The following is a 26,823-nucleotide window of genomic DNA, read 5'->3' on the forward strand; positions in this document are numbered from 1 at the left end:
GAAGTGGGTGAATTTTCTTGCAATACTAGAGCCCTCTGCATAAGTTGTACATCAGCTTCTTCCATATCAGCATCGCATGAACTTTCAGATGGTTCAATACTTGCTAACTGCGACTTTGTAACTTCACTATCAGTTTCTACAATCTTGACAGTCATATTTTCATTTTCTTCTATCACTACTTCAGGCACTTTGGAATCCAAACTTTATTTTTATGAATTATTTTTTCACCTCTTTCAGAAGCTTTACAAGCTACTTCTTTTATTTCATCATCTTTACAAACAGTATTATCACTTTCTTCCAGTTCAACTTCAGACTCTTGAGGTTGAGAATCGTCTTTCCTTTTCTTCATCTTTTAGTTCTGTTTCTTCAGTCTTGTAAGATGTTTCATCCCTTATTTCTTTTAACATTCTTGGACTTTCTCGGACACTTCACCAGCTGCTTCCTTCATTTCTTCATCCTTTGATTTTTTGGATGCCACTTCTGTCATTTCAAAATCTTGTGACTACAATTTTCTTTCTAAACTCCATGATGTCGCTTCTAATCTCCTTTTGCTTCACTACTATCCATTGCAGTTGCTCTTGCAGATTGTCTTGTCTGGCTTTGATCTTGGCTTTCAGCTCTTATCTCGGCTAAGAAGTCCATCAAAGTCTTCATTTCCTCCGCCATGGCTTTCCTCTGCAGGCGGGTCACTAGCATTCACTTGCAAATCACACTTCTGACATGTTTTTCTCTTCACATATGGGTTTGAAGATTTGGAGTGAATAACGATGACACTTAATGAAGTATCTAAACACAATTTATTAGCCAGTATTATTATTCAAGACAGCTCCAATAGCACATTTACAGTCGAAGAATACAATAAACACTCTGGCACAATCAGTGACACAGCCTTCAGGCTATAATGGTGGAGACAGCTTCAGGGCAAAGCTCCAGAGTAAAGCTCTTTACTTGGTTCAGTCGTTCTTGGAACTTCACATGCTCTTGAGACTTTCAATGCAACAACTTGCAGTGCACTCGATGATACACTAGAGTACAGCTTCCGACTCAGTCCAGTTGTTCCCGGAGCTTAACATATTCTAAGATGAAACTTGACAATGCACTAGACTCTCATGAAGCTATCGATGACCAGCTCGGCACTAGACTTTAAGACATTCGCGAGCTCACTGACTGTCAGTTTGCCAGATGAGACGCAAACTCTGCATGGAAGAACTGAGTCTCCGTGTACCAGCAGGGCTGATACAGCTTTTGGCTTGTGTTGGAGAACATTCTGGGCTAAACCAGTAAGAATTCATTCCAGAAGGTTCTCCATCCGTCTGTGGCATATCACCAATTTGTTTGACAAATGTGGCAACCCTAAACCTGCCTTGTGGGGAAGCTATCTAACCATGCCTGGACATTTCATAACAATACATTATCTTTTACTAAACTTTAAGTAAAGTATGAGATAAACTGTTGTCTGCAATCAGGACAATTTTTGCATCATCAGTAAACCAAGTGAATTCAAATATTGCCGAGCATTGGGTGTGAAATGATTTTCAAACCAGGCATTTATTACTGCTTCTGTTATCCATGCTCTTTTATTTGCACAATATATAGTGGGGAAAATCTTTATTCATCTAAATTCTCGATGCCGTAAATTTTTACCCAATTACGAAAAGCTTACACTTGTGCGTTCCTGCAGCATTCGTGCATGCTAGAATTGTTAGTCTTGAAGAGTCACTTGGAAGTAAATGTGTAAGTAAAGAATTAATAATATTTACTTCAGTTAGTCTCCAAGAATATAACTGTCATTTTCTCATTTATCTGCCCACTGTGAAATTAACAAATCATATTGATAACTAATCTTTAAAGCAGCAGTTGTCATTCCTTTAAACAAAAACCCTTAGCATAATCAAAGTGTTTACTGATATATAAACTTTGAATTTTGTATGTCATGAATTGCTCTTTCCATTGATATTTAAAACTATGGCCTTCAAGCCTTGGAAAACCTTTCTTTCTGTTAATATACTTTGTTTTAAAAGAGATTATCAAAATGAGACGTTTTATTGTGTTTAAGATTCAACACTTACTGTCCCACTAAAAATTCAGGACAGGCCACATTATTTATTCTATTGTTATGATTTAATGACTAAAGTATAAAGCAGTTGATGCAATTATTAAGAATATTGTTTCTTTAATTTTTTAATGTAAATGATTTAAATAAAAATATATTTAATTAATGAATTTTCATTTAAATGAATTGGATTAAAATGTTAAATACTTAATTAAAATGTTAAATAAATTCTATAATAGAATTATATAACTTTTTTTTTTTTTTTTTTTTGCATCATGTGATACTGTGCAGAAGCCCTGGTGTAAGCAAAACTCTCTCTCTCTCTCTTTTTTTTTAATATATATATATATATATATATATATATATATATATTTCTTCTAGTAAGCAAACACAAATACAAGTGAAGTTTTTGTACAAGCAAACTGGTGTCAACTATTTGAAAGCAAAGAATATGTGTATAAGAGATTATATGAAGTGCAATGTATTGCACATATATAGTATAATAATATATATGAAATATATGTGATGCTTTCAAAGTTACTGAAGTTTTTATTTAAATCTTAAAAAAAAAAAAAAAAATATACAGCACTTCAATTCTAATTTTCTCTTTTTCAGATCCTCAAACTCTGCAAGACATGCCAGTTACTTCTCGAAAGAGTAGTAAATGGAGGTAATTAAGAGATTTTTTTTTTTTTTGGCTTATGCTGGAACTGAATCTTTTATATATATTTATTGTCATTTTATTCTTTTTTAACTCGATGGTTAGTATATTATTTCCCAATTGGGTTTTGTTAATCGTGTAATGGTAAATCGTGTCATGGGACTTCGGCTATTCCAGATTAGGGGTTTTTCCGAATTCTACACTGGTGTGCAAAAATTAAGGACAAAGTCGAAAAATTAGCATATCAGCTGAACGAAGAGGCAGAGCGGACAGAAAGACCAATCAGGAGATTAAGTAAGGTGATGTACGGTAGCACATGCACAGATATGTAGGTAGACGTAATGGGGGAGTGTCTGAGTAGTATAAAGCATGTTGTCGGTGTAAGATCAGTATTTCTGGCAAAGAGATTGCATGCCCTATAGCAGTTAAAATCACACCGAGTTGCTGCCTCAGCGAGAAATGCCGAATAATCAATCTGTTAGACGACATCTGGATGCTTTTACCCGACGTCGAATCATTGAGAAGTTGAAGGAAGGCCGCAGTGTGACAAGTGTGGCTGCAGATTCAGAATTGCTCACAGCATCGTTTAACGACTTTGGAGACAATTTCAAACTACAGGAACAGCTATCCGGGGGTTTAGTAGTGGTCGTCCACGAGGAACCACACCCGCAGATGACCAGTATATTGTCTTACAGGCCAGAAGAAACAGGCGGGAGAAATCGCTAGACACACGACACAGGCAACTGGACGACCGATATCGCGTTTTACCGTGGCCAGAAGACTGCACGGTGGTGATCTGTTTGCACGACGCCCTGTACGGTGTGTACCTCTAACACCTGCCCATCGGAGAAGGCGTTCTCTGTGGTGCTGGGAACACCGTAATTGGAGAGACAATGAATGGGGACGAGTACTCTTTACAGATGAGAGCAGATTCAGTCTGAGTAGCGATTCTCATCGGATACTCATCTGGAGAGAGCGGGGAAGCGGCAATCATCCCTCGAACATCATTGAAAGGGACAGGTATGGAGGTGGCGGTGTTCTCGTTTGGGGAGGCATCATGCTTGGTAGTCATACAGACCTTCACATCTTCAACGCAGGTTCAGTCAACGGGACCCGTTATTGTAATGAGATTCTTCTTCCATATGTGCATCTTTTTAGAGGAGCTATGGGTCCGCAGTTCCTTTTCATGGACGACAATGCACCATGTCATCGCACAGTAGCTGCCGAACAGCACTTAGAGAGTGAGGATATTGAAAGTATGGATTGGCCGGTACGATCTCCGGATCTCAATCCCATCGAGCATGTATGGGATTTTCTAGGCAGACGCTTGGCAGCTCGTACCTTACCACCAGTAATGATTCCAGAGCTTCGATTGGCGCCTGCAAGACAAATGGGCAGCAATGTCTCAACAACTCATTGACACCCTCATTCTCAGCATGGGCAGACTCTGTGAAACCTGCCTAGCAGTCAGGGGAGATCATATCCCCTATTAAAGACCGGATGTTTCTTGCTGGACACCCATCACAGGGATGTTTTGGCCTTCAGTTGCATTGCGCTCCATGCTACGTTTTCAATAAAGCTTCTTTTTATCCCTCTGATTTCTCTTTTAGTAAGTGTTGCTTACATTACTCATGTCCTTACGTATTGGGGATCTTACGGTATTAAATGTGTTGATTTCGAAAGCTTTTGTACAAAATTATATTGAAAAAAACCATCTCGTCCTTAATTTTTGCACACCAGTGTAGGTCATCAGTTTAAATCTATGATCTATTATCAGTTTAAATCTAAATCTATTATCTTAAGGTGGCATGCAGAAATTATAAAATTAAAAATATGAAACCGTAATTTATGAAATAAAGAGCAATTATGATCTAAAGGGTATCAAAATTTGCAAAAAAAAGCTTATTATTTATTTATTTACTTTATCAAGCATTTCTTTCAACGCGCGCATGCGTAAAGCATACATTACGCATAGTCGAAATCAGAAAATTGCAACCAGGAAACTGTTTGATGTGTATTCGTGATATTTATAATGACAAGGAATTTGATTTAAATCATATGAAAGGCAGAATACATCGAGATGAAATATTACATTTAGTAAGGAATTATAACCCGAATAAAATAAAAGCATCTGCCCTGAAGATAAGAAAAGTGCTGACAGATAAATTTCCAGTTCATTGCCCCCCCCACAGAGCAGTGTGAAATTGATAAACAGATTTCGGAATGGTTATAGAAACAAAGGATATGCCTTTATCCATTTTTTGCAGCAATTCCACTTTTTGTTTGATGGACATCGAAACGTGCTTTCGCTTTGTAGATCCTTTTATGGCTCCAGAATCGGAAACTCTTTTTGACATAATCAAAAGTTCAATCTTACTTTTTATAAAATTGCTCTAACAGTCTGCAAAAAATAATGCGCCGGATCCAATTAGAAGATTAAGGAACAACGCTATCTGCAACATTAACTGAAATAGATAATTAGATAATTTTAGCTTAGCTTATACCGTCCATTATACATTAAACGCGCATGCGTAAATGTATTATGTGCAAGCGTAAAGGCATTATGCGCATGCTTTAACGCATTATGCAGATACGCATGCACAGAAACTTTATAGCTTTGAGGTCCGAATTATAGATCATTCCGGATTAAGGGCATCCGGATTAAAGACTTTTGACTGTACTTCCTTTTCAAAGATAATCAAAATGAGATGACTTATTGCATTTAAGATTCAACATTTTGACTGCTATTATTTGGCTGCAAAAAATAATAAGCCGGATCCAATTAGAAGATTAAGGAACAACAGAATCTGCAACATTAACTGAAATAGATAATTAGATAATTTTAGCATAGCTTATACCGTCCGTTATGCATTAAACTTGCACACATAAGCGTATCATGTGCATGCGTAAAGGTATTACGCATGCGCAGAAAGTTTGTAGCTTTGAGGTCCGGATTATAGATCATTCTGGATTATTGACGTTCGGATTACTGTATAAATTTCATTTATATAAATCATATTGATAACTAATTCTCTAAAGCAGCAGATGTCATTCCTTTAAACAAAAACCCTTAGCATTTTAAAACAGTGTTTAACTTGTGTGTAAACAAGTAACTTGTAACTTTTTTAAGAATTGTTTCTGCAATTTCGAATTTTATATGTAACCAATTATGTCACTTTTGCCATTGATATTTAAAACCATGGCCACTATATTTGTATACAGATATTTTTCAGTAAGAAAACAAGCCTATTTTTTACTTGAAATCAGTACATGTCTGTCTTTAACTTTCAGATAATAGCTTAATTTTTTTTTTCAGAGCTTCAGGCAGAAATGGAGTACCTGATGAAGGTGTGTATAATTATGATAAACTTTTCTATGATATTATCCATTTTATTTTCTGTGAGCATTATCATCTGAGAGGAGTTGTCTCAAATATAAGTTGAATGTGGGCCTGATGCATAAAACCGGCTTATTCAAAATAATTCTTGTTATAAAATTAACAAACAGAGTAATGGCTAATTTTTGGACTTTATTAACAAAAAAGGTAAAGAGAACTTACGTACGTCGTATTGTTTACATGACAGCTTTTAGAATGAAGAAAATAATAGTGATGCCAGATGCATAAAACATAATAATACAACAAAACAATGATGCCACTTAAACTGCACATAATACCAATTAAATGCTTGATTTTCAACAATTCTAATGATGTTGAATTAATGGTTAACTTACTTATGGTAAAAATAAACAGCTTAGAAAATATTTCCAAGTGGCCAAAACTTGAGTAGAAATAATGACAACTTATTCCTCTTTCTTTTATTTATTAAGCTTTGCTTCAGCCTATACTGAAAAACATATATCTATACATCAATAAGTGAATTTCTTTATTTTTGGCTACTGATTTGAGCTGCAACACCTGATATATGACCATCAGTCAGTCTCATTCTTTTCTTATTAAATTTCAACAGCTCAGAAAAAATGTTCACACGTAAATGTACGCTCAAATAAAATTATTATTCTTATTTTCAATAATTCACAACTGAGGGTATTTTATATTTTTGATAAGAATGAATAAAATTTAGTCAGATCTGTAGCTTGAAATCTTTGAAAAAGTCTACTTCCATTTATGAGTATTTTTGAGTGATTCCCATATTTGTTTTGAAGGGTAAGCAAAATAATGTAAAAGTGGACTATGAATCATTGAAATCTTGAACTTCATCTTTAAAGTCTTGTCATAATAATGTTTATTACGTTGCTGAGAATATATTCCCAAGCCATGTGAAACTGCTAGCCAGCAGGCCACCAGTTTGAGACAGCTGCCTTGGAAAACTTTTCTTTTTGTTAATATGCTTTGTTTTAAAAGATTATCAAAATGAGACATTGTATTGTATTTAAGATTCAACACTTGACTGCCACTCTAAAAGCTCAGGACAGGCCACATTATTATATTGTTATGAATTAATGAACTAAACTATAAAGCAGCTGATGCGATTATTAAGAATATTGTTTCTTTAATTTTTGATGTAAATGATTTAAATAAAAATACATTTAAATAATGAATTTTCATATAAATGAATCGGATTAAAATGTTAAATATTTTTATAGAATTATATAACTTATTTTTTTTTCCACTTTTGAAAACTGCATAAAATTTCTCATGTTAGTCTAAATGAATATTCATCTAATTTCCCATGAAATGTTTTGTTATTTCACCTGGGCACTGTCTGGTGAAAATCTCAACTGATAAACTGTAATAAATTTAAAATGATCCCTTTTGAGCAGTTGTTAAAATCTGAACCTTTTCAATTCTTATCTTTCTTGTTCAATGTTTCTTTATTTAATAAAACTGGCGTCAATATAAAGAAAACACTTTGTAAATTGAGTATGTACTCTGCTCAGTTGATAAGGGGATAGGTAATTTAAATAAACAGACAGCTGCTGATAAATATGTGGTACACTATTAAATATATTTATGAATGTGGGAACTTAATAAAAATGTGAGAAAGTATAAATTTACAGGAAACCCAACTATTATAAAAAATTCATTATTATACGTGTCTTTCAGAGAAAAAAGAGATACACACTAAGGAATTTTGTCAGAATTTTAATAAAGATTGTAGATATCTTGAGTCTGTGGGAAACTAAATTTGTTACATGATAGATGAGGTTATGGGAGATTTTCCCCAGGTTTCCCTACTGAGTGTACAATAGATAAAGTTAAAAGTCTATCAACAGTGAATTCAGTTCTGAGCACCATTCCATAAGCTCTGCTGTTATTTCCTCATGCGTTCAAGTTAATGAACTTAGCCATTTTGATGTATAAAAAAGATGGAATCGCCAGTGGCAGCAGTACAAGGCATTACCAAGATTTTAAGAATTTCTTCTCTGTGCATTTGAGCCATCAGGAGACAGATTCTGAATGATGTAGAAGTCAGTACATCCATATATGCTGAAACAAACCTGTTATTTTCAGCTAAACGAGCTGTACTAAATTGTATTGAGTGTCGCATTTTGTCCAGATCAGAAGTCATGATTTAGCTGTCTCTGACCAAATCTGGATTACTTGGAGTAAAAAGCTTGGTTGGGCATTTCATCCAGTTCCAGAGTTTAGTTTTTTCGTATATATATGTGCTATATGAATTTCAAAATTTTGAAATGTTAGAAATTTCACCTCTCAGTTTGTGCTCCAGCTCTACCCAGAGCACTCAGCTCAATTCATCGCTCATAGTACCACCTTATGTGATTAAGTTCAGTTTCTTCAAACTTTACTTCAAGGCACCTGAAAATACATTTGTAAATTATTTGTGTAAGCTTCTTTTAACAGCCACTTTAATAGCAAGCTTTTTTTGCAGTTGCGTGACATTTTGTCACCTCTTCAGTGGGACCATTATTAGCAAATAAGGTCATTCTTTGAAGTAGTAACTTGTGAAAAACATTGACCAAAATCTCTTGGTACCAAATTAGGTGGCTGTTTCTTAGCTCACTGGAATGTTGGATGCTAATATCTGTTGATGTCTGGCTTTCCATCTTGCTGTGGCTCATCATAGGATGTTTTAATGTGAAATCCTTTTGACTGGGGACTGTGATATGAATTGGATGGAAAAATCTGCTGTCTATACAATAAATGGTACATGTATATAGGTTTAAAAGAAACATTCCTTTTAAGAGACTTTCATATCACATTAAAAAAGTGTCTTAATTGTAAACATTGTGTTTGCATTTTAAACAGCTTTCAGTGCCTGCTTTTTCATTATCCAGAGTAATGAATTTCATTTCAAAGCAGTTCAGTAAACAACACTTTACTGAATTGGTTTGAAATAAAATATATTTTGAAACCTTTTTTTCTGTTGGCCAGCATATGTACTGTATGAGTTTCCAATTTTTCTTACCTATAAGCTCTATTTGCATTGAGTAATGCTGTGCATCTGTGTTAGAGATTATATGAAGTGCAATAAAATGCTTTCAAAGTTACTGAAGTTTTTAGTTGAATGTAAGAGTAATTTATACAGCATTCTAATTGGAATTTTATCCTTTTCAGGTGTTGAAAAAGGTGCTTGGATTTAAAAAAGATTTCGATGATTTCCTGATGAGGGAAGCAGATGCCCTGCTGGATGCAGGTAATTAATAGTAATTTTTTTTGGCATATGTGGTAATTTAATGTTTAATATAGTGTCATTTTCTTCTTTTTTAACTCAATATTTAGTGTATTGTTTTCTATCTGGCATCTTGAATGCATTTTAATATGCGTTTTTGTTGATCATATTTTGTTAATCATACAGAAAAGCTGATGATACAGATAAAGTATTGACAATTTAAAATAAATTTCTGTTTTGAATTGTTTATAATTTTGGTTTTAATTAATTAATTAATTTTTTAAATGAAGTGCCTTTCCCAAGAATCTATTTCTTTGTTAGATTCCATGTTAATGTTAATTTTTTGTTGAATATGCATTTTTGTTAAACACGCGTCATACATACAGGAAAGATTGATTTTTTTTTTTTTTTATTTAAAGGAAAGGGACCTTATCATCAGGAAAGAGAACCAGAAGAGGAGGATGAGGTAATTTTTCAATTAATATTTTTCTAAAGCATATATATCTAAAAAATTCATGAGTTTTGACTTATTTTAAACATTCAAAGTATATTTTAATTGCTGCAGCTGTATTTTTAGCAAGGAAAAACTTGGTACTTTTTACAAGTATTGTATTTAGGAAATCCTTAGTAGATTTATTATTCATTTTACTATGAAGACTTAAACTAAAAAAAATTTCTATTTTTATAAAACAGGAATATTAGTAGTTCTTAAATACCATAATCTTACCTAAGCAGTTTCTCTTTTCAAATTTTAAAGAAAATTTAGCTTACATTTCTCATGATTTTAAGGCTTTAGCAGCATATACGAGGGCTATCCAGAAAGTAGATTACGTTTTGGAATAAAAAAATAAACAAAGTATAGGAAACAAATTTTATTATATACAGATGAAAGCCACACTCAAATACTACTTTTCTACATAGTCACCATACAAATTAAGGCATTTATCGTAGCGATGTACGAGCTTGGAAATTCCTTCGTCGAAAAATTCGGCCGCCTGCGCCTTCAACCACTTCGTTACCTCTTCTTGCCTTCCATCTTGCACAAAACTTGTGGTAACCAAGCTTTTCGCTGATGATTTCGTGCAACAAACTTCGCGAAATTTGTGGAAAACTCAAAGAAAGTTCCGTTATTGTGAAATTTCGATTTTCACGGACTTTAGCATCGACTTTTTCGAGAAGTTCGGCGGTCACTATGCTGGGTCTCCCACTTCGATCTTCGTCGTGAACATTGGTTCGGCCATTTTGAAATCTTATGACCCACTGACGCACTCCACCTTCAGTGATAATGTTGTCCCCATACACTTCACGAAGCTGCCGATAGATTTCTATCGGTTTACAGTTTTTTGCAGTCAGAAACCTTATTACTGAGCGCACCTCGCAGCTCGCGTTGATTTTCAATTAACGCAGACATTTCAAACCATCACAGTATCTGAACGGAGCACAGCACGAACCTCTCACTAGCACGGCTAGATGCAGACTGAGCTGCTCAACGCTCTGACCCCAAGATGGCCGCGCTAGCCCCGCCCCTAGCGGACACAGACGGAAACGTAATCTACTTCCTGGATGGCCCTCGTATTTTGCTTTAATGTCAATTCTCATGCACTTGTGGTCAGATGCTGGTTGTACGCACAGTTGTATATGCTGGTTGTATGCACAGTTGAAATTTTTAGTACTGGCAAGTACATTAATCTTCAACACTATTTCATTTTTGTAAAAATCTCTCTCTCGGTGAACAGAAAACTAGTGTCGTCACTGTAAATGTTGTTTAGAAACCTGAAGCATCCTTAATGGGGATTTCTACCTAGCTGCAGGTAGTTTGAGGCTAAAATACTACATGGTACCTTTGTTTTATAGACTCCATAGAACGTCTTGTTTTATCGAAAATAGTGCTTTTCAGTGGTATGGTAATAATGCTGTACAATATACAGTACACTCCCGATTATCCGCGGAATTGGGTGGCGCGGCCGCCACGGATAATCCGAAAAAAGCTGAAAACGGGAATAGCAAAAGAGAAAACAGTCATTCCAACTTTGAAAAATCGTTTTATGTGCAGTAAAATGTAAAATAAACAGCAGTAAATGTTTAACTAACGCTTAATATTTTAGTATATCACTCAAAACTAACCTAAAATGCATTTTGTTAATGAAAACAGAAAAGTGCTTTGTATACTTACGAGAGGCGTCAAGGATACACAGAAAAATTAATACATATGTACTGTTCTAATACTGTAATGTATTATGTATTTACATAAGCATAACTGTAAAACTACATCTTTTTGAAGAAATCAGTTATTTGTGTATCTGAACTTTTAGGGAATATATTTCAGAATCAAATGTATCATTGTCAGTTCCATTTAATTAAAATTCTGAGGTCTTTCGTGTGGATAAGTTCTTCATAATGTAGCATAGTATAACACAATGCAGTGGTTTATGTAGTCTAAGAACTTAGCCCTAAAGATGTGTAAATAAGTCAATCCTAATGAAGTCTATGCCACACCTGAATACTTTAATTATTAATTTGTAATGACTGACACAATGAGTCGTATGTGGAACTGCCTTTCTCAAAAGACTTCATGAAAGATATGAAGGGTATTTTTTTTATTATTTAGTGTTAATAAAAAGATGTTTGTAGGTATTCTGTTGTAATATCTTATTTGACATTTGTTATTGCTGCACTGATCTCATAGATACATATCTGATGCCTTTTAATTTGATTCTGCACAATGTTTTTCGATTTTAAGCACGCAGAATTCCAAATGTGTAATGCTGTTTGAATGCTTAATGAAGCTATTGTGAGGTCAGGAAATATAGAACAAAAAAACTGTATCAAAAGTACATCCCATTCATCAGACTCCTGTTTTCATTCTCCTTTCAAAGTCCGATGGACATAGCTCAGGACAAATGCACACAAAGCTGTTTAAAAAAACTCAAAAATTCACATCCAGCAATGCAGAACTTTTCATAATTTATATTAGTTTTTACTTAATGTCAGTATCTCATAAAAATTGGCATACTGCTTTCTCAAGATTTTTGACATCCAATTGTAAATGTAAAAAACATTTTTAATATGTGCAATAACTGTTGAAAATTTCTAAATATATTTGTTACTTTTGCAGGTTATAGCATGGCCTCTGAATCTTCTACCTCCTGCTCTATGGTCCGAAGTAAGTTTTCTGCATCGTCAGATATATATATTATAAGAAGAACAATTAAATATTCATAAATTCAGAATCTGATTGATGTTTTTAATTCATAATTTAACTAATGTTTTCCTCAAGATTTGACTTAGCTTTTTTATCAGTAGTCAGCTTAGTGTAAGAGCTTTTAGTAGACATCAGTGCTTAGTCATAATTTCCAAGCTGAAGATAAGTCTCGTTTATTGGAAGCATTATATTGTTATGTTAATGTTTAAATAATGTAACGTTCTTTATGGTTATTGCAAGGAATCATTTCTTTTTAATAGAAGGTAATTTTGAGGTGTGTTCTTTATAGTGTTGCATGAGTTCTTTATAGTGTTGCATAGTTTAGCAAAATGTAGCAGTAAAAAATATAAAATAATAGCCTAGAAATTTCCTCTTATTTCTTTTTTATAAGGAATGCATAATTTTCCTAAATAGAAATATGTGAAAAAAAATTTACATTTTTAAATATATAGTCTTTTACATTTAAAAATGACAAAAGAGGAATATTTGGGTTATTTACAACATTTTTTTAAGTGGAAGTATCTATATCTGTGATAAACAGACAAGCAGTTGTGCAAGCAAAGACCAGGGAAGAAGTTTTGCTAGATTTTTTGATAGAAATTTTACAACAGAATCTTATGTGCAGGTTGGCTTATATTTGGAAATTTTGGTACTCTGTTAAATGATTGCTGCTGTTCCTCTAAGTATTGTTTTCTTGCACTTTTTCCAGTGTTGCAATAATAACAATTCTATTTTGTGTTGTCATGTATTTTCATCTAGTAAATATTTCATACATCGAATACTCTATATTTCATAATTTCATTTCTTGTGTTATTGTGGACTTTAATATTTTACCGATATTTATTAAAAATTATGAGTTTAAATAAATATAGGTAAAATATTGAATTTTACTCTTGTTTTATTTTCTTTTGTCATTTAGAAACATTTTTTCCATGCCATTCTTTTAGAAAAAGTAGCTCAGTTTTGGGAAATGACAATACAGATGTGTGGTTTTATGATCGATGGCTAGTTATCCTTATGACATGAAAATGCTTTTTTAAAATTTTTGAAAAAATAATAAAAATTTTGAAATAAATTTTGTTTACTTTTGAATAGAAGCACAATATAACAATATGCACATAAATGACACATAGGGTACCATTTTTGTTTGGAATCTGAAATCTTAGGGAATAAACTTAGGGAAGTCTACTGTGAGAGGATGATAGAGGAAAACATTTGCTTGGGTATCATTGTATCATACACCAAGAACAGCTATGTGCGAAAGAACTAGGATTTGACCGCCTAATGAAAGTAGTGAGCGATGTAATCAATTTTATTCCCTCATATGCTTTTTAAACCACAGTCAATTTAAGGAAATCCTAGAACACACAGATGCATCACATAGTGATCTCATTTATTACTCTGAAGTACGATGGTTGAGCCGTAGAGAAGCTTTGAAAATGCTTGCTGATTTGATTGATGAAATAATACAGTCAAAAGTTGTTAATCCGGACTCGTCGGGACTTCGGCCATTCCGGATTATAAATCATCAGTTTAAATCTGGTAAGATGGCATGCAGATATTATAAAATTAAAAATATGAAACTGTAATTTATGAAATAAAGAACAATTATGATCTAAAGGGTATCTTTCTCAAAAGACAGAAAGGAAGTCTTCACGAAAGACATGAAGGGTATCTTTCCAGATTACTTAGTGTTAATAAAAAGATCTTTGTAGGTCTTTTATTGTAATACCTTATTGACACTTATTATTGCTGCACTGATCTCATAGATGCATGTCTGATAGCTCTTAATTTGATTCCGCATGTTATTTAGCACGTTTTTCGAATGCAGAATGCATGCAGAATTCCAGATGTGTAATGCTATTTGAATGCTTAAACACAGAACAACAAAATAGTATCAAAAGCAATGTGTCATTCATCAGACTTCATTTCTCATTCTCCTTTCAAAATCCAATAGACATTGCTCAGGACAAATGCACACAAAGCTGTTTAAAAAACTCAAAAATTCACATCCAGCAACATAGAATGTTTTTGTAATTTATATTCGTTTTTACTTGTATTTGTATACTTTTACTTTGTATGTGAATATCGCATAAAAATTGGCGTACTGATTTCTCAATATTTTTGCCATCTGAGTGTAATTGTATGAAATGTTTGTAATATGTGCACTAACTATTGAAAGTTTCTCAATATGTTTGTTACTTTTACAGCGAGGGGCATCCGTTTTCCAACCACCTTGTCCACCTCCACGTACACCACCTTATCCACCTAAGGTAAGTTTTGTTCATCTTCATATATATTATAGGAAGTACGATTAAGTATCTGTCAATTAAGGTTTTGAATGTTTTTAATTGATAATATAACTAAAGTTCTTAAGATTTGATATAACTTATCAGTAGAGATTTTTTATTAGTAGTCAGCTTAGCGTACGAGCTTTTAGTAGACATCTGTGCTTAGTTTTAATTTCCCATCTGAAATTAAGTCTTGTTTATTGGAAGTATTATTTTGTTAGGTTAATGTTTAAATATTGTAAAGTACAGTAACTCTTTTTATGGTTTTGCAAGGAATCATTCCTTTTATGGACATAATGAGTCATCCGTGGAACTGACTTTCTCATCCTCTACAGCTTTAATAACTGAAGACGAGAAAGATTAAGCACAAAATTGAATTAAAAAAGTATCAAAATACTTTGTTTAGAATTTGAGAGAAAATATATTTGCTAAAAATTTTGAAATTAATTTAATTTACTTTTGAATAGAATCCCAATATAACAACATTGATGTAAATGACACATAGAGTATCATTTTTGTGTGGAATCTGAAATTTTAGCAGATAAATTTCAAAAGTAATAAATCTTTAGTCAATTCTATTTAATTCATTATTTTGGGGTCTTAAGTTCTACATAATATAGTATAGTATAACAAAATTTGACATGCATGGCTCAACGTAAATGCACACAAAACTTTTGAACTCGAAAAATTCACTTCCAGCAACTACTAATTTTTTCATACTTTATGTTAGTTTTACGTCAGGTCAATATACTCATAAAACTTGCATGCAGCAATCTCTAGATTTTGATATGTGATTGTAAATGTAATAAAAGTTTTTAATATGTGCACTATTTATTCTGTTAGTTGTTTCTAAGTATATTTGTTACTTTTATAGGGCAATAGGAAGAAGCGGAAGAGGGCAGAGTCTCCTGTCCCAATGCCTCAAGTAAGTTATTTTTTGAAGCAGAATTGGAAGTAAATGATGGTTCTAATCTGGTAGCATTTTAGACACCTTGTATTTAATGAGAACGATATTTTTTTACATATTTCATAACGCACTCTTAATGCCAAAAATTGTTTGATAAAATATATTAAACACACCAATGTGAATTTGAATTTTTGACACTAAAACTGCATTAATCTTCAATACTATTCCATTTTTTATATAAATATCTCTCTGGGTGACCACAAAAGTAGAGTTTAACTGTAAATGTTGTTTATAAACCTGAAGCATCATTAATAGGGATTTCTACAAATCTGTGCATTTGAGTCTAAACTGCTAGATGCTAAATTTTTTTCTTTAGAATCCATACAGCATCTCATTTTATCCAAAATAAGTGTATTTCTACAGTATGTTAATATGTAGTAAGGCAGATCCTTAAGAAGTAATTATTTTTCCACAATATTTATTCTGCTTATATTTTTTACATTGTAAATGTTTCTATATATTGGACACAGCATATTTTGAAAAATATTGTTGACTATACAAAACTAAATCTTAAGAATTTCCATCATACCTTGAACATGCTTATCTCGAAGTTTATGCAATCATGTTTTTAACTGCAATTAAAAACTGCAGAATTCTATGTGGTGGGAGATTTCAAAATGTTGCTTTTATAGATTGTAATAGTTTACCGATATTTATTTAAAATTTTGAATTCATTTCTGTTATTTAGTTTTGTGATCCAGACATGTGTTTTGCATACCATTCTTTTAGTAAAAGAAACTCAGTTTTTGAAATGGCCATACAAATGTGTGATTTTATGATTTATGGGCAGTTACCATTATGACATCAAAATGCTTTTCTAAACTTTGAGAGAAATTAAATTTAATAAATTTTTTAAATTTCATTTACTTTCAAATAGAATCTCAACATAGCAGCATAAATATAAATGACATGCTGTAATCTCAAGGTTTTGATATGTGATTGTAAATGTGAGAAATATTTGTAATATGTGCACTAGCTATTCTAATAGTTGTTTCTAAATACATTTGTTACTTTTATAGGGCAACAAAAAGAAAAGCAGGATTTTCTCCACACCATCCACCTCCTCATATCCGGGTCCATCATTCGGTGGAGAAGCAAGCAAAATGCCTTTTTGGCATCCCCCCGAACAAAGTGATGTTATGAGGTTTTTGTTTGGGGATCATTTGGCATCCCTGTGTGAGGAGCGCCCGAGGCAGCATACACCCCCTTGCTCCCCGCTCGCTACACCACTGCCATCATTCCCGTCCCAAGTAAGTTTTGTACATCTTCATATATATTGTTTACAACAGAACTAGAATTAAATAATTGTTTTAGTCATGATAGTTCCATTCCAGATAACTTATATAAAAGATTTTATTTCTTATTTAAAAGCTTTGTTACAGCGAGTCATCAGGGCAGTGATGAGGTCCCAGTGACCAGGCCACAAAGTTAGGTCCCTGGGACGAGGGCATCATTAATTTTAAGACAAATTTAATTAAATTTAATTTTATGTAATTTAATTTGCTTCATATTTTTCAATTTTTAATGGAAATATTTCGAGTTTTTATGTACTTTTGCGTTGCCGCGAAGTGAGAATTGAATTGAATGAGAAATATATCTCAAATTGAAGGAATTCAGTTTAAATGATATGTAGCAAAAAATGTGTATACTGTAATATGCTATATGAGAAAGTCATTTGGTGTCCACATCAGAATTTCTTATGAGGATTTTCCTTAAATAGAAAAGGCAGAAAAATGTATAGAATGTTATATTTTGTAAGTTATAATGTTTTATATTTAAAAAGGCCAAAACATGAATATTTGGGTCAAAATATTTTTGTAACTGGAAGTATGTATATCTGTGGTAAACGTTGTGCAGGTAAAGGCCAGGGAAGGAATTTTGCTGTTTTTGTCATGTAACTTGATTTATGATGCAATTTGCACATATGTGTCTTCAGTTTTGATTGTGTTTTTACAAAAAATCTTGGCCTATCTACAGGTTGGCTTATACACTGGTTATCATAAATTAAGGAAAAATCACAAAAATAGCGATAACTCCCTCAAAAATAAGCCAAACCGTGTAAAATTTGCAAAAATAAGCCAAACCATGTAAAATTTGAATGTGTTGCCGACTAAAACTGCGATATGCAAATTAGTGGTGCTGCTTTCGGAATACCTCATCTGTGAGGAGCATAAAAGTCCATGTTTGAGAGCAAGCCCACATATTTCACTGTGACAGTGACATCAGAAATCTGAGATAGCCAATTCGTAACAATGACCTCCAGGCATCGTCTGCTTGCAGAACTGCGATGGAGAGCCATTGGGAGACTAGAGGCAGGACAAAGTCAAACAAAAGTGGCCAGATGGTTAAATGTGAGTCCTTCTGTGGTTCATAGACTTTGGAGGCAATTTCAAACCACAGATTCGGCATCTAGGAGGTTAAGCCAAGGACGGCCAACTGCTACGACGAGCGTCGATGACCGATATTCGACATTATGTGCAAGCAGGAATAGAACCGCTACTCCGACTCTTCTTAGATCCTCCCTTGCTGCAGACACCGGAAGGTTGGCGTCAACGTCAACTGTGCATAGAAGGCTTCACGAAGGTGGTCTGTATGCGAGGCGAACAACTATTTGCGTGCCGCTCACGTCTTGCCATAGGAGGAACCGTTTTCAGTGGTCACTACAACATGTCCACTGGAAGCTTGATCAATGGAGGGCGGTTTTCTTTACGGATGAGTCCAGGTTTAGTCTAGAAAGGGATAGTAGGCGTTATTTGATATGGAGAGAACCTAGAACCCATTATCTGTCAAACGTCAGTGAAAGAGATGCATACGGAAGGGGCAGTGTCTATGTTTGGGATGGCATCTTTTTGGGTGGACACACAGACTTCCATGTCTTTACAAGGGGAACCGTGAATGCTCAGATTTATAGAGATGAAACCTTGATGATTATGTGCGCCCATATTCTGAGGCAATAGGTGATGCTTTCCTGTTGCAGGACGACAACGCAAGACCACACAGGGCTCACATCATAGATGATTATCTTCAACAGGAAACAATTATGTGCATGGATTGGCCAGCTCAATCCCTGGGCTTGAATCCTATCGAGCACATATGTGATGCTTTAGGGAGACATCTAGCTGCTCTCAATCTGCCCCCTCAGACTCTTGTCGCGCTTGCAACTGCTTTGTAAGAGCAATGGCTCTCGCTTCCTATGGAAATGATAGACCGCGTAATTGAAAGCATCACACATCGCTGTATTGCTTCTAGAGGCGATCATATTCCATACTGAAGGCATAGCAAACTGACATCTTCGATTTGTTCATTTTATACGTGTACTAATTTCTATACTACCATATTTGTCTGATAATTTCTTTTTATGTTATTTGATACCTTACTATGTGTTGTATATTGTGAGTAAGTTTCATTAAATTCTACATGTAACATTTTCAGTAATCATGATTTTTTTAATTTTTCCTTATTTATGATAAACCAGTGTATTTGGAAATGTTTGGTAGTCTGTTAAATGGTTGCTGCTGTTGCTTTATGTATTGTTTTCTTGCTCTCATTTCACTGTTGCAATAGCAATTCTACTTTCTGTTGTCATTTATTTTTGCCTAGTAACTATTTCATATATCATATAATCTGTATTTCGTACAATATTTCATAATTTCATTTCTTCTAGTATTGTCATGGAATTGCTGAATTGTGTCTGGTTGTAAGGAGTTTTCCATTAAAAAAACGTTCTTAATAAAGTTAGGAGGGAAATATATTATTTTGCATATGTGCACATGAATGTTTCTCCAGGGTTTGTACGGTCCTTAAGAGTCCTTAAAAGTTCTTAATTTCAACCAAATTTGGCAAGAGGTCTTTAATTTTAATCATCTGAAATTTGTTGGTTTTCAGGACTGCCATTTTGAATGTGAAATAGTACTTTGAATAAATATTTTGGCCTTTCACTGAGATATATAGTTATCTTTTGAATGGGTGAATAGGTTCATGGATTATAATTTGTTCCTATTTCTAATATAAACGGTGGGATACTCAAGTTTCTAAGCAAGAAGTGAAACGCATGCTTTTTGAAATTATTTCATTTTTTCTAATGAAGAGCTCTAAACAACTTTTTATGTTTGGGAATGTGAATTCTTAATTGAACGGTTCCAAGTTTGGCGACTTATGAACATTTTGTCGATTTTAAGATTATTTTCTGTAGAAAACTTTTAATTCGGAAATTTGGTAATTTTTCGACGATATTTTTTTAAAATATATCATTGATGAATTTCATTGAAATAATGCTAATATATTGAAATTGTATTTAAAAAATAACATTAAAATGAAACATTTGTATTTTTTGCTATCATATAAAGTGACAATACTTTTGATTATAGCAACTTATTATGCAATATTTTGAATCTGAAAAATTAACAAGACAATAAATGCTTTCCGCTTTAGAACCCATGTAGTCCAGTTTTCTCTATAAAATTGATTTTATACTTTTTCCCTCTGATTTTTTTTTTCAAAATATTTCTGCCTTTTTAATGTTACAGAATTGGCGAGGGTAATATTTCTTTAGGATTTTAGACATTGCAACTTGAAAAGTTTAGAAGGATTTGGATATATGCACATAGAAAAAGAGATCGGTCACATTTCGCTTTGTGCTGGTATCTGTGCAATTCCTATTTCATTAAAATTAAGAACACTTTCATGTAGAATTTTATTGAAAACTAAAACATTTTTATTGTGATCGCAAAGAGGTGGCACATGTTAAATGATTCGCAGGCACCCAGTTGCCCGTGGCTGTCATACAGTTATCTCAAGGTTTTTACTTCCCTGTACGAAGTAAAAAGGAAGTAATCACGAAAATTTTCAGGCAACATATTTCAACGAAAATATCCCATTTTGACCTCTTTCAAATGCAATTTAACAATGTATTTCCGTGATATCTGTATGTAAGGACAGAATAAAACACTCTTTTCCTTCAAAAAAATTATAAAACTGCTTTAAAATGAATTCTGAAGAGAATTTTTCGTTGCTTCTGTACGTACATATGTATCTCGCATAACTCAAAAACGAGTAGCCTCAGAACGTTGAAATTTTGTATATAGGACTGCTATAACATGTAGATGTGCATCTCGTATTTTGGTTGCAATCGGCCGCAACAAATGTATATAAATATATTTATATATATATCCACTCTGTTACCCGGCTCAGTGATCTCAGTTTCTTTACTCTTATATGTTTGTAAATTATACATTATTTGCTTTAAAAATGATTGAATTATGTTGTTCTTATCTTCCGGTTAAAGTTTTTATGCCTTGAGTAAATCTGCATGCAATATTTTTAGAATTATCAACAATTTTAAAATTGTTTAAGTGCCATTGCTTGTTTACATTTGAAACAGCAGGTTAGTGGATTTGTTGCCAATCTAGAGAAACTTAGCTTCGCAACAACAAAGATAACGCCTTCATTTATTATTGCGAATTAAATCATGCTTAATCCTTTCTATAATTTTTTCGAGGAAATAAGTTTTTAAGATTTACTTCGTAATTTTTAATATAGATATTTTGAGTTTTTATGTATTTTTGCCTTCTCGTGAAGTGAGAACTGAATTAATTGAATGAGAAATACTCAATCGTCTGTGAAAAACTGTTTCTTTTTTGTTTTGTTTGCTTAATTTATTTTATACGTCATTCTAGCTTTACTATAGTATTTGAATAGAACATGTGGCAACGATTAGATAATTCTTTAAATGATATAAATTTTGTGCATTCTGAGTTATACTATGAACGAAATATAATACTGTTAAGTAAATCTAGCGCCAGAGTGTTGCTATGGTAAACAAAGTGAATTTTAAAGAATGCATTTATTCTATTGTGGTTCATGCGCTGTCGGCGAAGTAAGTTTAATTCAATCTAGTAAGTTTAAATGAAATGTAAGAAAAAATGCGTATAATTTAAGATTCCGTACAAGGAAGTCATGTGGTGTACACATCAGATTTTTTATAGTTTGTAAATGTGAGAAATAGTTGTAATATGTGCACTAACTATTGAAAGTTTCTAAATATATTTGTTACTTTTACAGTGTGTGGCATCCCCAACTTCTGCATCCCCTCCTTCACCTCCTTGCCTGCCTGAAGTAAGTTTTGTGTATCTTTATATATATTTAAAAAAGAATGATTAAATATCTCCAGGTTTTGATATGTGATTGCAAATGTTAGAAATGTTTGTAATATGTGCAGTAACTATTCTGTTAGTTGTTTCTAAATATATTTCCTACTTTTATAGGGCAATAGGAAGAAGCGGAAGAGGACAGAGTCTCCTGTCCCAATGCCTCAAGTAAGTTATTTTTTGCAGCAGAATTGGAAGTAAATGGTGGTTCTAATCTGGCAGCATTTTAGACACCTTTTATTTAATGAGAACGATATTTTTTTTTTTACATATTTCACAACACACTCTTAATGCCCAAAATTGTTTGACAAAATATATTAAACACACCAATGTGAATTTGAATTTTTGACGCTAAAACTGCATTAATCTTCAATACTATTCCATTTTTTGTATAAATATCTCTCTGTGTGACCACAAAAGTAGAGTTTAACTGTACATGTTGTTTAGAAACCTGAAGCATCATTAATGGGGATTTCTACAAATTTGTGTGTCTAAACTGCTAGATGCTAAATTTTTTTCTTTAGAATCCATACAGCATCTCATTTTATCCAAAATAAGTGTATTTCTACAGTATGTTAATATGTAGTAAGGTTCTGCAAATGTATGCAGATCCTTAAGAAGTAATTATTTTTCCACAATATTTATTCTGTTTATATTTCCATTGTAAAAGTTTACATATATTGTATTTCACAACATATTTTGAAAAATAATGTTGGCTATACGAAACTAAATCTTAACAATTTCCATCATACCTTGAACATACTTATCTCGAAGATTATGGAATCATGTTTTTAACTGTAATTAAAAACTGCATAATTCTATGTGGTGGGAGTTTTCAAAATGTTGCTTTTATAGATTCTAATAGTTTAACATTATTTATTTAAAATTATGAATTCATTTGTTTTATTTAGTTTTGTGATTCAGGTATGTATTTTGCATGCCATTCTCTTAGTAAAAGAAACTCAGTTTTGAAATGGCAGTACAAATGTGTGATTTTATGATTTGTAGGCAGTTACCATTATGACATCAAAATGCTTTTCGAAAATTGAGAAAGTAAATTTAATAAAATTTTGAAATTTCATTTACTTTCAAATAGAATCTTAATATAGCAGCATAAACATAAATGACATGCTGTAATCTCAAGGTTTTCATATGTAATTATAAATGTAAGAAATATTTGTAATATGTGCGTTAAGTATTCTTATAGTTGTGTCTAAATATATTTGTTACTTTTATAGGGCAACAGGAAGAAGAGGAAGAGGGTGGAGTCTTTGAGCCCAGTGCCTCAAGTAAGTTTTTTCAACAGAATTGAACGTAAATGATGGTTCTAATCCGGTAGCATTTTATGCTCCTTGTATTTAATGATAACGATATTTTTTTACGTATTTCACAACACAGTATACTAAAGCAAGTCTCTTTCATTCAAATGCGAAAAATTGTACGACAAAATATGATTAAATATGCCAATGCAAACTGATGGCACAGATGATATTTGCAATGGCGGGAAACTTTTCTTAAAAACCTGATATTTATAATTCTATATGTATGCTATAACTGTCATAAAATAGTTACGTTTTCTATTGTTGTCGTGTTGGTGTGAAGTTGGCATGTAGATTATATTTTCTAAGAATTATGTACTTCTCATAAAAAACACATTATACTAATACATAAAGAGAACACTTTATGAGATTAATCACAACAAGCCTTACACTGTTTATCAAAATCATAACAATCTCTCTAGATGCCAGACACATTTGTTAACTCAATCTTTTACAATCTAAGAAAAAATATCATTGTTGCCAAAACATTAAAACTTAAAATTATCCTTTATAAGCAAATACTGTGACATTGGAGGGTTATGAAATCTGTGGCTTTGATCAAGTTTCCCCCCCCCTTTATGTTTTTATGCTTCTTTCCCACAAACAAAAGCTTACTTAGTTAAGATATAATAATCTGCTTGCTAATAATAGAAAAAAGTTAATAAAATATTAGTAAATAGTGAAAACTTTTGCCAGCTTGTGAATGAATTGCCGTCTAATTTTAATTCTCAATGCCTCAATTTTAATTCTCAAAGGGTTGGTTACCTGGGTAACCAAAGAGCTGACAAACTATGTCCAGTTTTATTTATTGTATGCTGCCAAATTTTTTATTGTTTATGAATGAAACTTTTTGCTTGAATTTCCAAAGATTATATTTCTAATTAAAAATTTTTGTTTCAGCACTGCCCAGTCACGAGGTCGATGACGAGAGCTTGTGGGACAGGGATGCCATTTCGGGTAAGACAAATGAAATTTATGTTTTTTCATATTTTTCAATTTTTAATGAAGGAATTTTGAGTTTTTACATATTTTTCTCTTGTCACGGAGTGAGAACTGAATTAAATGAATGAAAATATATCTCAAATTTGAGGAATTAAGTATAAATTGAAATGCATTAAAAGTGTGTATAAATACTCCATACAAGAGAGTCGTGTTCACATCATATTATTTTTAATAAGGAATGCATCTGAAAGATTTAAAATTTGCACATATGTGTCTTCAATTTTGACTGAATTTTTGCAAAGTCTGGATTGTATGCAGGTCGGCTTATATTTGGAAATGTCTGGTACTATGTTAAATGATTGCTGCTGTTCTTTTAAGTATTGTTTTCTTGCTCTTATTTCAGTGTTGCAATAGCAATTATATTTTCTCAGTTATATAGTAAATGTTTCAAATGTCATATAATATATGTTTCGTACAGTATTTCAGAATTTCATTTCTTATGGTATTGTCATGGAATTATATTGTTGAAATGTGCCTGATCTTAAAGAAAGTTTTCCATCAAAAAAACGTTCTTAATTGCATTAAAAAAACATGACAGCGGTGTCTTTAGTGCAGATAGTAACCACCACCTAAATCCATTATTTTATGCCAATGTTTTGGTAGTTTTTCAAAACCTTTGGCCCAGAAACTTGATGACTGCGAGTCCAAAAACATATCAACTTTATTTTGACCTCCTGTGTGGAATGGAAAACAGCACCAGCAAGATGTAGCTGCAGTTGTAAAAAAAAAAAGGTCTGTGAAAGCTTGAAAATTCACATCCGGCAAAACGGAACTGTTTGATAATTTATATTAGTTTTTACTTGATTTCAGTATTTCATAAAAACTCTCATATTGCTTTTTCAAGATGTTTGACATCCGATTGTAAATTTTAAGGAATACTTGGAATATGTGTTACTAAGTATTGACAGTTTCTAAGTATGTTTGTTTTGCTTTTACAGAATGTGGCATCAACTGTCCCACCTCCACCTCCTCCTCCACCTCCTCCTCCATCTCCTCCACCTGCACCACCTTGCGCACTTAACGTAAGTTTTGTGAATTTTCATATATATTATAAAGAGAATGATTAAGTATCTGTCATTCAAATTCATAATTCAATTGAAGTTTTTCTTAAAATTTTATTTAACTTGGTTATTAGCTTTTTTTTATCAGTAGTCAGCTTAGTGTAGGAACTTTTATTAGACATCTGTTTTTAGTTTTAATTTACCAGTTGAAGTTAATGCCTTTTCGGGGAGCATTATATGTGTAAATGTTTAAATAATGTAAAAATTAAGTAACACCTTTTATGGTTATTGCAATGAATCATTTCTTTTTATAGAAGATAATTTTGAGACATTTATGGGTAAGTTCTTCATACTATAGCAAAATGTAGCAGTAAAGAAACATAAAATAATAGCCTCATAATTTCTTCTAAAGATGCATAAAAATGTCAGTCCATAGGACTTACATCAAGTCAAGAAAATATCTCAGGTCAAGAAAATATCTTACACTGTTGTGAAGCTAGCTGTCAGCAGCTTGGAAAATGATTTAACTTTGTTCCATGTTCTAACAGAGTTTATGCCCCATATCAGACTTTAAGTGATGACTGACATAATGAGTTGTTCGCGGAACTGCCTTTCTCATCCTCTACAGTGTAATATTTAAAGAGTAGAAAAATTAAACATGAAAGACACGAAGGATATTTTTCTTGATTATTTACTGCTTATAAAAAAATCTATAGGTCTTTTTTCTGCACTGATCTCATGGATATATATCTGGTACCTCTTTAACACAATATATTTCAATTTAAAGCATGCAGAATTCCAGGTGTGTTTCCTATTTGAATGCTTCATGCTTAATTTGAGTGGTGTAGTAATACAGAATGAGTATCGAAAACAGTATCAAAGTAATGTCCCATTCATCAGACTCCAGTTTTCATTCCCCTTTCAAAATCCAACATACACAGATTTGTTTGAAGAAGCTTAGAAATTCACATGCAACAACTCATAGTTTTTTATAATTTAGATTAATTCTATTTAATGTCCGTACCTCCTAAAAACTGGTGTACAGTTATCTCAAGATTTTCCCTACCTGATTCGAATGTAAGAAATATTTAGAATATGTGCACTAAACTATTAAAAGCTTCTAAATATGTTTGTTTCTTTTGCAGGAGTCTGTGAGTTCCAGTCGGCGTCGGTGCCTTCCGCCTCGGCGCAAACCGCCTGTAAGTTTTATTGATTTATCATACGTAGTTATTTAGTTTCAGTGGTTTTAGTAGACATCAGTACCTGTAATTTCCAAAAGTTAGTTAAGTGTCGTTTGTTTGAAGTGTGGAGATACTGAAGGAACTTGTTTTTGTTACTCGCCAACTGCATGCCCAAATTTCTAGCTTTAACGGATATTTTCAAGATGCGTGAGAAACACTTAATGCTCCATCGCTGCTGCGCTTGGTCTGATTTATTCTCCGACTCATATATCTTCGGTGTTGATTTAAGGAGTAGTTATGATGAGTAATTGTTGTGATTGAAAGTTTATTATTTAAAATCGATCATCTGTTTGTGTTTATTCAGTGGTTCTCAAGCTTTTCACTAACGTGTACCATCTAAACAAAAA

At 32.8% G+C, this 26,823-nt stretch overlaps 1 protein-coding gene across 1 annotated transcript; it reads left to right on the plus strand.

Moving 5' to 3' along the window:
- The first annotated feature begins 901 nt into the window (after positions 1-901).
- Positions 902-26,470, plus strand: LOC146994859 (uncharacterized). The gene is made up of 15 exons (XM_085826083.1): positions 902-934; positions 2,669-2,723; positions 6,031-6,062; positions 9,253-9,331; positions 9,727-9,773; positions 12,423-12,470; positions 14,720-14,782; positions 15,675-15,725; positions 16,787-17,017; positions 21,828-21,881; positions 22,031-22,081; positions 23,152-23,202; positions 24,133-24,189; positions 25,173-25,256; positions 26,381-26,470. The coding sequence occupies exons 1-15, from the start codon at positions 902-904 to the stop codon at positions 26,468-26,470; spliced, it is 1,026 nt and encodes a 341-aa protein (XP_085682209.1).
- The last annotated feature ends 353 nt before the right edge of the window (positions 26,471-26,823 follow it).

The sequence above is a fragment of the Stegodyphus dumicola genome, chromosome 10 (assembly GCF_044657685.1).
Source record: "Stegodyphus dumicola isolate Sdum_Otavi_A_Nest chromosome 10, ASM4465768v1".
NCBI classification, from domain to species: domain Eukaryota; kingdom Metazoa; phylum Arthropoda; class Arachnida; order Araneae; family Eresidae; genus Stegodyphus; species Stegodyphus dumicola.

Excerpts from the sequence above, each read along its gene's own strand:
- LOC146994859 (XM_085826083.1), top strand. The coding sequence starts at position 902 with ATGGTGGAGACAGCTTCAGGGCAAAGCTCCAGA. Across the intron at positions 12,471-14,719 it reads CTCCTGCTCTATGGTCCGAA|CGAGGGGCATCCGTTTTCCA; the intron begins GTAAGTTTTCTG and ends TTACTTTTACAG. Across the intron at positions 14,783-15,674 it reads CACCACCTTATCCACCTAAG|GGCAATAGGAAGAAGCGGAA; the intron begins GTAAGTTTTGTT and ends TTACTTTTATAG.